The sequence below is a fragment of the Aulonocara sp. 'chitande type north' Nkhata Bay genome, linkage group LG15, assembly GCF_057382095.1.
Source record: "Aulonocara sp. 'chitande type north' Nkhata Bay isolate Kocher_YH1m ecotype deep benthic linkage group LG15, A_spYH_male_GT1.1, whole genome shotgun sequence".
Taxonomy (NCBI): domain Eukaryota; kingdom Metazoa; phylum Chordata; class Actinopteri; order Cichliformes; family Cichlidae; genus Aulonocara; species Aulonocara sp. 'chitande type north' Nkhata Bay.
In genome coordinates this window covers 23999316-24012771 of record NC_141358.1, presented here as the reverse complement: position 1 = coordinate 24012771, position 13456 = coordinate 23999316, and the positions used below count along the sequence as shown (strand labels likewise).

Below are 13456 nucleotides of genomic sequence, written 5' to 3'. Positions count from 1 at the left end.
TAAGTTCCTTACTGATACCGAGCAACTGCATTTACAAACAAATGACCCTGATCCAGTAAAGACAGAAGTTATATCTACCTAATTTACTTTCTTACTTATTTTCTCATCCCATAAACAAATCATAGTCACATTTTCCAGGTCATACTTTAGGAAAATGTTTACAAATGTCAAATTCAGGCATTTTTTCTTTATATGACATAAAGAGAAAATGCCTGAATTTGACATTTGTAAACATTTTCCTAAAGTATGACCTGGAAAACGTGACTATGATTATGTTATGTTATGATGGGGAAAGCACTTTTTAAAAAACTGCAGAGAAAATTCGAAATGTAAGTCTGAGGTCTGTAAAATGACATTTAAAGGAATAAAAGGGCATAATTATATTTTGGAATATGCTTGGGACATTTTCAGTGAAGGTGAAAACTGGGATTAAAAGTGGAAATTGACAAAACCAGCAAATATGATTAGTCTCTTTTTTTTCCTGTTAATCTCTGTTTTGTATTGATGAAAATGAAGCCCCTGATAGGGTGCTAAGAACTGCTAAGAATATATGTTTAACTATTTTTTTAGACCACCTGCCATAAAAACAAGAAACAAATAATTTTGAAATCTGTACAAAAAATATGTTTAACACTAAAAACTATATTGTTATTTAGATGCCAAATAAACAGAATTTAAGTTTTTATACTCTGAGAAGTCAGAAAATAATTAAGCATAAAATTAATCCACTAAAACTAATTTTGTATTCAAGCACGCAAGTAACTAAGTGGAATGTAGCATCTTAATAAAAATAATAATAATGATGCGCTTCACGAGCAATTTGGAAATTTAAGGATAACAGCAAAAATTATACTGAAGCATTATAATATAGGAAAGTGTTTGTGGTGGATTAGGCAGTACAGAACATTAAAAATATAAATTGGAAATGGCTAATATTTAGGGCAGCTGTGGCATATACATAACACTGGGTGGTGGTCTAATAAATTTGTTAAGTACTGTACACATTACAATAAAGCTTGATTATTTTAATTTTTTATCAGCTTTTTGTAATCCTGTTGTTGCTTTGTTGCTTAATTGTACATTTGATATATGTATTTAAACAGAAAAGAAAAGCAAACAAACACAAGAAATAAAAGAATAAAAAATTAGTTTCTTTCAAATGCTGTTAAATGCTTTAACCTTTGAGTATTCAAAAACATTCACATATATATATATATATATATATATATATATATATATATATATATATATATATATATATATATATATATATATATATATATATGTATAATCTGATCGTTTAATGTTGACATAAATGGCATTCCATACAACACTCCCCCTTTCCCCACAAAAGTTAACTACGGCCTCGCATATACTCATGCGATTGGAGGTAAAGGAATAACGGGGCGTGGTCAAAGCAATGGTAACCTGACACCTGCTCCGCGCGCTGCTAACCAGCCACCACAGAGCAGCAGGCAGGCAGTCCGTCAGTGAGTGGCGGACTGTTGGGTCGTTTTTTCACTGTGTGTCTCTGTGCTGTAACGGACCTCTTGTGTTCTTTTCTGTGATAAAATCATGTCCCATTAACGGATTCGTCTCGCTGGTTCTGGAGTTAAATTAAACCCTGGTGCTCCCAGCGCTTTGGAGAAAAATGGAAGCAGTGAGCAAGTGGAACCCGCAACAAGTGGTGGAGTGGATGAGAGGTAAGGCTGCTGAAGAGTAGGAACTAACTACATCCAGTGGGTGGGAGTGGTAGTGGGGTGGGGGCACTTTTCGGAGGGAATTAGCGGTTCTTTGGGGGGCAGAGAGGAGAGTTAATGGCTAACTGTAAAGTTCTGCTTTTCCCGGCCTTAACCTACTTGTCATGCAGGAGTTTTCTTGATCTTTATGGATCAGTGTCGGTCCCATAAACTGCAAACAGTAAAATCTACTACTTTTATGTGTGTTTTTTTCTTTTTAAAAATTAATATTTTTAAAGACGTTTCTAGTTTATAGCTAATTGGGAAGCTTGTGTCTTGGAGGAATGTTTGCTTTTAGATTTAAGGAGTTTACAGCATGTATATATTTAGTCAGAGCTAAATTCACATACAACAGGTAAATATAATTTTTCTTAAAATATCTGAAATTGTTTGAATATTTTACTATAATCTAATAATAGGTTTTCTACTATTTCTTCCTTTTATTGATATGTTTTACTTCTGTTTGTGTTGTGTATGATGTAGTAGACCTGTACTACTGGAAGCTTGCAGTCCTGTTTGCAAAGTACCCTTAAATAACAAAAATGGGGAAAAAACTTGATTTTTACACCATGAGCTGATAAAAGTATATGTTACCTTTAAAAAAGCAAAAGTATTGTAGTAGTCAGGTAAACCTAGCTACATGGTTGAATAGTTTATAATGCATGGCTCTCATGTTTGTAGATTTGCCAATATGTAGATGATAGTGGATTGTATATTAATGTATTTCTAATTACATTTTGTTTATATTTATGAAAATAATCATTTTGTAGTATTAAAAGTTGTCTAAGTGCAGCCACAAAGGTGTTCTTAACAACACCCTCATTTACTAAGGGAAGTAGCATTAGCCCCGACAGTGGCGAACAGTGTTAGAAAGTAATATATAGTTGGCTAGATAGCAATAACTTGCCTATGCTGTGTAAATCTGGTGACGTTTAGAGACCATAAGAGAGAAAGACATGGTGCTAAAATAATCCTGAATTGATTGGATATTTGGATTTAGGCTATGGTTACCATGTAAGCCCCTGAGATTGGATATAGAAGCCAACCATATCTGCTCATATTTTACTACATGGCCACATGGCTGGGTTTTCATTTGATACCAAAAAACTAAACACCCTATATAAATAAAATGCACGGTTTATGTAGACGATGGCTTTTTGATATTAACTTATTCTCTTTCTTGTTCTCTAACATTGAAACTTTTAAAAGCCAGTGTGAAGCCAAATCAGTTTTTTTCTCTTTTTATGGCGTTCATGTTGTTGTTTGAAGTTACTATTTAGTGGGCTACATTTCTAAGCAAAGAGAGGTACCTAAGATTCTCAGGAAGGTCTAACATTTTAATTTATTTAATTTAGTTACTCGTCATATAAACACTGGCAATAAGAAACATTTATTATGTGAAAAGCATTTCTAAAGCACATTTAAGTAAGAATGCAGAAATTCTACTTGAGAATATACTTGAAAACTTGATTATTGTTATTTTGCAATATAATTTTAGTTTGTATTTAAGAATGTGACTGAAAAATGAACACAGTCGAAACACAAATTAAAACAAACAAAAAAATCCCTTAAATCCCAAGTATAGTGCAGGTTAATTTAACTTGAACATTGTTGGCTGACAGACTGTCTGATAAGGAAACACTCTGTGGTGGTTACAGTGTTGTTTACTGACTGTGGGATTTGCACTCCCACATTCACTGACCCAAGTATTCATATTCATCACTAACAGTGTTGTTAAGCAATAAACAGGCATGACCTGTTAGCACATCTGCCATAAAACGACACTCACACTGTTTTAACCTACCGGGACGTGACTCTTAGCAGATGACTATCATTTTATTGTTTTTATTATTAATTTTATTATATTATTCAATTTTCATCATAAATGCATAAAGTACTTTATTGAAAAGCAGTTTATTGCCATGGTTTTAAAAGGCCAGTATGTAGCTTTCCTGGAAAAAACAGAAAATTCCTGTGTAAAATGACCCATTATAGGAAAATTTAGGAACAAGTTCAGGGAAACTATTTTAATTGTATTTTCGACCTTTTAACCCCTCTGAAGTTGATAAGTTTGATAACCTGGGAGTTATTAATGTATTAATAGTCTGATATCTGAGGTAAACTAAGCAGACTGGGATAATTAGCCAAGTCAGTGAGCCTCTGTTGCCTTACTGTGCATTTTCCTGTATTCCAATCCTACTCTGAAAAACTGTTTATTTAAAAACAAAACAAAAGAAACAACGCAGGACATTTTCCTGCCAGAATGTCTTTATATTCATACCATAAGTGAAAAAAGACTTACATACCAAGGTGTAATGACATTCTTATCAAACTCTTTAAACCAATATCAAATCTCTGTAAAAGTTGTCCTATGTTTTTATTTTTAATAATAATAATAATAATAATAATAATAATAATAATAATAATAATAAGAAGAAGAAGAAGAAGAAGAAGAAGAAGAAGATTTGTAATTTTACCTCCCTGGGTCATTGTGGAGCATCTCAGCCTGTGTTTGTATGCGTTTATTACACTGCTGAGAGAAAACCATTCAGTCTAGCTTTGCTTCAGTATGCACACATACAGTCATTCACATGCGCACTGGCCATTTAGCAGTAAAGACAGTGCAGAGCTAAATGCAGTAAAGTGGTGGGCCTCCTGTCATGTGCTGGGTGAAAAGGTCAACGTGATGCTGGAGGTGCTATTAAACCAAATCTGACTATGTGACTTTGTTCTGCGTGAAAATGAATGACAGACACGTGAGCGTCAGTCCCATGGTTTGATGGCAAATGACAGTGAAAAACCTCAGATTTTACATTTGAAAGGCTTCAAAGTGTTTTGTTTTGTTTTCTTAGAAAATAATGGAGTTGTTTACTTAACTGTCAAAGTGGTTATCAGGATAATTTTCCTTTATTTTCCAAAGTTAAAAAGACATGAGTTTGTAAAGTGGCAAACAGAAGCTTAGAAATGAGATGTGTTGTTGGCTCTGATCCTGCTGTAGTATTGACAGAGTGGATTGCTGCCGCTGGGTGAAGGCAGTCGGGGTGTGTATTAGGTATCTTTGCTCGACTCATGCGATCCAAGCTAGAGGTTCTTTTCATGGAAAGTACGTTCAGTCATCTTGACTGTAAAATCACAAGCAGGCTTCCAATGAATTTCTCCACCTGACCTCCAACTCAAGCCATTTTTTCAGTCACTCTGGTTTCTTATTCCTCTGCTCTTAGTTTTGCTGTCTTTTTACATAGACTGTATAGAAAAAAGGACAGCTTCCAGGCCTAAAAAGTCAAGTCATTGAGGAAGTCTCTTAAACATGGATCCCTTTCAGTGGCCACCAGGGGGCACATCCAGTTTTTTTTTTTATCAGTGTTTCCCACAGGATTTCATTGCCTTTGTGACTGTAGTAAGGCATGTGTAGACTTGTGTCTAGGTGAATAAATGATACCATATGCATTCTCTGAAAACAAATAACAACCCAATAATCAGTCTAGAGCAGGGCAATATGACCAAAAATATTTATCACGATATACATTTGAAGATTTGTGATAACTGACGATATAATTGACACTAGACAAAATACTTTACAACTCCACAACTTTATTAGTGCAAAAAAAAAACCCCCATCAATGTATTTTCACTTAAACAAGCAGCTGTTTTTTTTATGTGCATTAAAGTTATATAAAAATGTAACAGTGCAAATTCCTTGCTGACAGTTTAACCAAAAAGGCATTTCCGGTGGAAATTGGCCGACATATCCTCAGCATAACCATGTATAATATCCACAAAACTTAAAAAGAGGTTATACACACACAATACGGTAATATTATGTTGAAGCACAGTACGTATCACTCCGCGAGGCTCCTGCCTACAATAGCCGTAATGCTCCGACAATCCATCAAGCTGTGCGGGTTTGTAGTTTAGCAAAGTCGTACTAAAACATTTGACAGATTTTCGAGCACCATGTACCACATAAAATCGTTTTGAGGTCAGTAAACACAACCAGAATTCATACATAAGGCACACGGGATTATAAGGGGCGCTGACGATTTTCAGAAAAATCAAAGGATTGATTTTAAGTGTGCCGTATTTTCCAAAAAAACACGGTAATAACGACGGCCGGCTAGCACACTCTACCAAAAATAGTGCTTTGTTGTGTATCTGACGGACGAAAGCTAAACCAGTTCCACACCACTGAAGTTGCAGCATTTTTACAAACCAGTTCTGATTCATCCGTTTCAATCAACGATCTGCTTTCGACGCTATGCTTTTTCCGCCATGTGCATATGAAAACAAAGGCACTGCGCATGCGCGTTTTACCCACATTCTATCGCGATATTTCATTTTCCTATCGTTGCCCAACATTACACCGGTATTACCATGAATGTATGTTATGGCCCAGCCCTAAATCGGTCCATCCTCCTGTAAAATAAAAAAATCTATTACCTAACTTTCCATAGCTAGAAATGTTCCTAATGATTAAAGGTGGGTAAGAATTGTGTCATCAGGTCTCATTTATTTATTGATCATGTTGTCTCAGACAGACAGTTTAGTAGTGGGCAAACAACTTGCCCTTAATTTGAAAGTTGTGTTGCTAAGCAGGTTAAAGGGTCCTTCCCTTCTCGTGTTTCCCGACGAGGAGCCTGCTTGGATTGCTGTTACGGCGGTCCTTGATGTCAGTCCACTGTCTCGAGTATCTTGCTTGAGTGGTCAGTGGTCACAGACGCCATCTCCAACATCTTGGACCGCAGATGGTGGTTATAGTTCTTGTTCTACTCTGGAGATCGCACTCCAACTCCATCTTGTTCAGCAGTTTTCATGGTAGTCGCTGCTCGCCTCTGCAGCATTGAGCTCAGCATAGCGTCAGCAGTTCTCCACCTGCTACAGGTTGGAATGCAAGTGTGGCCCACCAGCTCGTAGTGGAGGTCAGGCACATTTAGGGAAAAAAAATTGGGCTTAAAGACACAATTTTTATCCATCTTTAACCATCAGGAATATTTCTAGTTATTAAATGTTGGGTAGTAGATTTATAGGCTGTGTTTTCATACATTTCATCTGAAATGCTTCTGTTTCATCTTCTAATCAAACCATTGCTTTCATGCTTTCTCTTCTATTTAAATCAACATTAAAATCTTGTAAAACTTGATGAACCTTGCAAGGACGAGAGTACTGCAAGTACTCATCAGTGTTTAGTCTCATGTAAATGTGAGCAGTCCTCCAACACCATGTTCCCTTGTTCTAACTGAAGAAATGTGTGACCTATAAATAAATGCTTACAATAAATACAGTGAGGGTACAATAAGAGTCTACCCCATGTTTCTGTGCAGGCTGATCAAACAGCTGTCACTCACTGGTAAACATACGTCTCAGGGAATTAACTGAACATGTTCAGACAGATCCACATACCGCCCTACTCCCGACAGGTGTAGTTACACATGACGACAGGCTGGTTAGACGGTTGGCACACTCTAAATATGAGGTCAATGACCTCTTTATGGAGAGGTGCGCGGGAAATAAAAGTCAATGAACAACAAGTAGACTGGAGGAAACTACATAGGGAATGGGTAACAGCAAGCTAACGTATTTAACGCAGTTACAGCGTTGTTTGTTTCTTGAATCACTTCTTCTCTTTTTTAAGTCAGTATTGGGCCTTGAATTCAGCATATGGTATTGATCCCCTCGCCCCCAACTGGTTGCAGCAGATGGCTGCTGGAAGTTTCTTCCTGTAAAAATTGACGTTTATTTTTTTTTCCTTCCTGCTCCCTTTGAACTTCATGCCTTGTTTTTTCTTCAGGGGGAATGGGTGGAATCAATATTTTTATTGCTTGTTCTTGAACAAAAACTCCATTATTCTGTTAAACTTCACCGCTCGCATGCTTTAACCAGGCACCAATAGTGCCTGATGAGTTTGGAAATGGAAACACAAGTCAGTATTATATACACTTATATCCTGATTTTGGCCCCAAGATATACTTCCCATCGTATAGTTAGTTGAGTGTAACTTTAAACTAAATAATTTTTCAAGCTAAAATGCCAAACATTGTCTTGTGTCCTTGCTTCTCACACATGATCGTTTCCTTCTTTTCTTTGCCTCCTTTGTTGCTGAATTGAATATATTTGAGTTTCAAGCTAATTTTTATGATTAAAGAAGACTTCTGTTGGTGTTTTCGTGGAATTGAGGAGAATTACCAGTTCATTAAAAAAATCAAAATGATAACATTTGTGTAGATTTCTTTTTTTTTTTGACAGGAGTCAAACATGCTTCACAGAAGTGTTCTTTGTTTGTTTTTTGTTCAACTAACAACCCCAAATACCGTAATTTAGTTTGTAATCCAAAAACACAATGGATCACTTCATGTTTTTGTTTTGGATGCTATAAAGTTACTGAGAGTTTTATTGTCAAAGTAGTTTCCAGCTGGATAAGATTTTCCTGTTTGGGCTGTAAAACTGGTTGTAACAAACTCACTGACTTGAACAGTATTTAGTTTCAAGTTTTAAATCCGACTGGTTGGAAATGCAGAGTCTGTAAAATCAGATTGTTAACATGGACATTGACTCTTTGACCCTCCTCTTCCTCTCGATGCTTTTTGGCCAAAATAAACAATTTTATCTCTAAAAATGTCAATCAGCAGAAAGCTGCCAGAAATCAGCATCACTGTGGTTTCAGTTTGAGGAATTTTATCTAACAAAGAGCTTCCTCCCGACTCTTTAAAAAAAGCAAAACCCCCAAAAACCATCTAGATTACAGCTGTCACTCGTGAAACCCATTTTAATCAGACTTTAAAAGTGTGGGCCATGAGCAGGAGCTGGAAACATCTGTTATCTGCAATCTGGTCAGATTACATTGATCATTTTCACCACCACATGTCTTTGGTGACTCGGGGAAACTTCTTTGTTGTATTCTTGGATTCAGTTTAAAGAGAGTCGTTTTAAATGGGTCACATGACTTCCAAAGAGCATAATTATTGGTAGTTAGTACAGGAACAGACAGACCAGTGTTGGCCAATGATCATTGAGAAACCAATGCTTTAGTTGAAGGCTAAACTTAAACAGTCTATCGGAATAATAATATTATAAAATAATCAAGAACATTAAAAATGAGACATTAAAGGGGCTCTATGGAGTGTTTCCTAATTAAGGTGATCAGTGTGTTACCTTACTGTGCTGGTGCCTGTTTAGAAAAGCTGGTGATGATTTGACTTTCAGTGAAGGTCACTGTTTCTGAATAGTTATTTGAGTGGACGCTTCAGTCATGTGACCTGAGATATTAATTCATATTTGGATTAATTTATCATGTTTCTGGACTGCTGATGTTGAGCTACATTAGTAACAGAGGCACTGACACAGCATTTAAAGCTGAAGTGTAACGGGCCAGGGAATGAACTTGATCAAAAACAAATGAAGGGGATTATGTGGCAGAAGACAAGGGACACTGCAGGTTTGTTCCACAAGCTTTGTTGTGTTTACCTGAGCTTCTGTTTGTGCAAACAGCATGTGTCTAAATAAAGATTCAGAAGTGCATAATGATCCAGTATTGTACATCATGATATGGTTAATGCCTGGGAAAAACTTGAAATAAATTGATAATTTCTACTTCACGACCAAATAAAGATTTTTGTTTGAACCTAAATGAGGATTTTGATAATTTTCCCCAATATTGTATTAATGATGTAAGTCAAAGAACAGCATACCTGTCCTAACAATATGTCAGGCAGTTTGAATGGCTACCTGCCTGTCAGTTATGAGCGCACCTGTAAATCAAACAGACTCAAGTGAATTCCCGTTACTGGATTTATAAACCAAAGAACAGTGAGGAGGTTGCTGTTGAGGTTTGTGGTGGCGCTTCAGTCTCTCACACAGCGAGTAGCAGAGAGGCTCTTGAAACCCAAACCAATTCTTCAAGCTTAAATGCAACGCAGTGTCTTTTTAGCTTCTTGTATCCACCCCTGATTTGTTTTATGCAGAGACAAAGCTACAGATTGAGGAACAAGTTGAAACAGAAGCAGACAAAGTCGGACTGTAATTTAGTTTCCCACAGACTCTGAATTTGGCAGGTTGCTCACTGAGCTGTGGTAGGTCTAGTTCACTCACAGTTTAATCAATTTTAAAAGTTAACTTCACAGTTTTTGCAACGTCTGCAAGATTGTGATTTGTGACACAAGTAAACTGCTTTAATCACAAATAAATGGATTTTGCATTGACGGGTACTTTTTTAGGATGGCCATTTATCAAATGGCATGTGAAATAAATCCAGGATTACATGGCTGAAAATGAGCTTCTGTAACGTAATCCAGTCGAAAGTGTTTTTGAGGAGCCTGTCACTGACTTTCAACACATCATCAAATTAAAAGAAAACGATCGTCTTCTTGTGTATCCAGACTCACACGAGTGAAGTTTGGCAGGTTTTCACTGTTTAAACTCAGCTGGAATGAATCCAAATAAACAACGTCTCATCCAGTAAGACGAGATAACCGAAACGTTTGTTTTCGATAAGGAGGACGCGACATCCACATCATCATGTTTGTTTAGCGGGGACGACGACCTTTAATCAGTGTAGTCCCGCGTAAAGAGCATAAGACAGTCTGGGCTGGGGGTAAAATTCTTATCAAAGATGCACTTCATTGACAAAATGAAATCTTTAATCTGCTGCGTTTGCTCTGCTTGTGTCTGGCTTTCCATCATATGGTCAGTGTAAAAATCTAATCTGCCTAAGATGTTCACATCTTAGACATTCAAAGTAAGGGTCTCTGATTTTTATTTTATTTTTTTGTTCTTTCCTTTTCCCTGACTTAGCAGTTGAAGTTTCAAAATGTGTTGAACTGGATGCTCATACCATCCATGCTGCTAGCAGAAAGCGGCACTTCAAGGCACTTTGTGTTTTGGTTACAGTGTTTTTCTCACACTTCCGATGAAGCTGATTTGATAAATCAACTTGCATGAAGTAGCTTGTTGTGAATATTGAGAAGGACATGTTGGGTTACGACCTATGATAATTCATCATATCAACCAAAATTCATGGGGAGAATAAAGAAAGAACGACAGCAAAACAGCATCAGTAACCTTTAGAAATTACTTTTAGGATCGGGTGTTCAAAGTTTGAGTGTTCTGCCTGAGAATTTATCTCGTTTATTCAACAGTTTGTCACAATTTTCTTCAGAGTATCATTAAGTCTTAAATTTATCTTACTTTAATCAATCAATTTGATTAAAGTAAGATAAATGAGCAAAAAAGAAAACTGATTGTTCTGCTATCAACAAGTGATTGATGATTCACGTAGCCAAAGATATTGATAACTCTTTTCATTCTTAGGCTACGTCCACACTAATGCGTTTTCGTTTGAAAACGCATCGTTTTCTCTCCGTTTTGACCTCCCGTCCACACTGAGGCTACGTCCACACGTACACGGGTATTTTTGAGAACGGAGATTTTCCGTTTTCGTTTTAAAAAATAATCCCATCCACACGTAAACGCAGAAATGAAGGAAAACGCTGCTAAGAACATGCCAAAGCAACAGGTGGCGATATATTCCTAACCGTGTAGAAATGTTGGCCAATCAAAAGTCTAGAAGCCTCGGTGGGAAATAGTAAACAAGGATGGGGCATAGAAGCAGAACCGAGTCATATGTGTGGAGGCACAGTAACTGTGTGTGTATATGTAAGCATTTAAACACTACAGAGAGTACAAGTAACAGTAACAGTATTGTAGAAATTCACAGTGCGCACAGTGTGCCGCACACCTTTGACGCTGCATTTTCTCTGTTTACCTCGTCCACATGTAAATGCAAAAACGGAGTTTTCGAAAATATCCACCCTGGCAGGCGTTTTTAGAAATCTCCGTTTTCAGTGACCGAAAACGCCGTTTACGTGTGGATGAAAGGTGCAAACGCATAGAAAAATCTGCGTTTTCAAAAATACCCGGGTACGTGTGGACGTAGCCTGAGACGGCGTTTTCCTCAAGGAAAAATGCAGCATTTTGAAAACGCTCCCGAAAACGCATACATTTCAAAACGCAGATGTCCTGTCGCAGTTTGGACACACGAAAATGCAGACTTTCTAAAACGATGATGTATTTTAGTCATGTGATGCAGTCATGTGACCAAATAAACAAAGGTAGGGGAGGGCATTGCAGCGGTTGCTTGGATTGCTCTCAATTTTGACAGCCCTAAAAAAAGATGAATATCAGTCTGTACATGCTCCAGATAGCTTTTCTTCAAATTCTTTAATTCTCACTTGCTTTTGCGCAGGACTGGAATGTAAGCGTTTTCATCTGTTTCAGTGTGGATGCACGACTCTGAAAAGACTGAAAACGCTAGTGTGGATGCGGAGCGTTTTCAGTTGAAAATGTCATTTTCAAATCTATCCGGGCTAGTGTGGACGGATAGATTGTAGTTTGTGGTGTTATTGGATGTTTGCAGAGAGTGCTGTTCGGTCATGAATAAATGTTACCCTGGTAATAGCACCAGCTCTAACCAGATGGATTTAAATGAGAAGTGCTGATTGTCGAGGAGTGTGATTTTGATCAAAGACTGAACCAGCTGGTGGATGTTTCTTTTTTTTTTTCTTCTTTTTTTTCTCTTAGTTTCTTATCAGTGAAGTTGAGTTCACCCAGGGAAGAGCGGTGAATCACAGGAAGCAGCCGGAATATCTCCATTGAGGCCCTCTTCCTGCCTTTTGTCCATCTGTGAGCAACTTTTGGGTCGCTCAGTAGAGAGAGTGTCTCGAGTCACGTTAGCTATATCAGCAGGTCCAGATATCCAAATACACCGATCACGCAGCGTACTGTTTACTAGACAGGCTGCAAAACCAGAAACTGACCCCCGTAAACTTTACTTACTTTTACTTCAATTCAGCTGTTTAGCTGATATCTCTCACTAATTAAACTGAATTATTGACATTTGTCTGATTGGTTCAAAAACAGTGATACACCACTGGCAGCAGCCCTTTAGAAATTCACCCGTGAACACATTATGTTTTTAAGTGTTTTGAGATGGATTTTGCTCTATTATGAGAGGTCTCAAGTTTTCCACCTTATGTCAGGGTCAGTTGACTAATTCGAAAACTTCGAAGTGCGTTTTCCATGTGGAGTAGTTGGATGGTCAAAACAATTTATCGTATATGAAATGTCTCCTTTTTATGCATTTCACCTTTGATACCAGGCTCACCTTGTAGGTGTGATTCCTTGTTTTTCAGAATCGGTGCACAGAAGTGAGTTTTAACCCTAAATTCTTTATGTGGTTATCTCTGGGACTTCTGAAGCTTTTGACCAACATGTGTGTGTTCTATGAAGTAAAAGTATACATGTATAAAGGTAATGATTTCATTAAATATAATAAATATACTAAAGTTAAAGAGTCTAGGGTGGGGTCAAGTGTAGACTTTTTCTGGATGTGATTGAAATAAGTGCTAAATATAACATAACTATGCCTCATACTCCTGAATGGTTACTGTTAAAACACAATAACTTTACACCACTACTTATAAATAATAAGATAAATATTAAAGTTTGATATAAATCACTGATACAGTAGGCCTGCTCTGCTTTTCACTCAGTCAACTGCCACAGTTCCCATTTGTTTAGTTTTTGAGGACAGATCTACACGGTGCTCAAGGAAATCCTTTTTCCTCTTGAATGGTGTTTGTTCGACAGAAGGCTGCCTCACACCCCTCAGATGAAGTAAGTGTGTGTGTGTGTGTGTGTGTGTGTGTGTGTGTGTGTGTGTGTGTGAG

General features: G+C 37.2%; 1 protein-coding gene across 1 annotated transcript in view; it reads left to right on the top strand.

Annotated features, from left to right (window-relative positions):
* The first annotated feature begins 1466 nt into the window (after positions 1 to 1466).
* cnksr3 (cnksr family member 3) overlaps positions 1467 to 13456 on the top strand; it is a 42096-nt gene continuing 30106 nt past the window's right edge. The window contains exon 1 of the mRNA XM_086265090.1: positions 1467 to 1703. Coding sequence (XP_086121216.1) covers positions 1652 to 1703 — 52 coding nt within the window. The 5' untranslated portion in view covers positions 1467 to 1651. The remainder of the gene's footprint in view (positions 1704 to 13456) is intronic.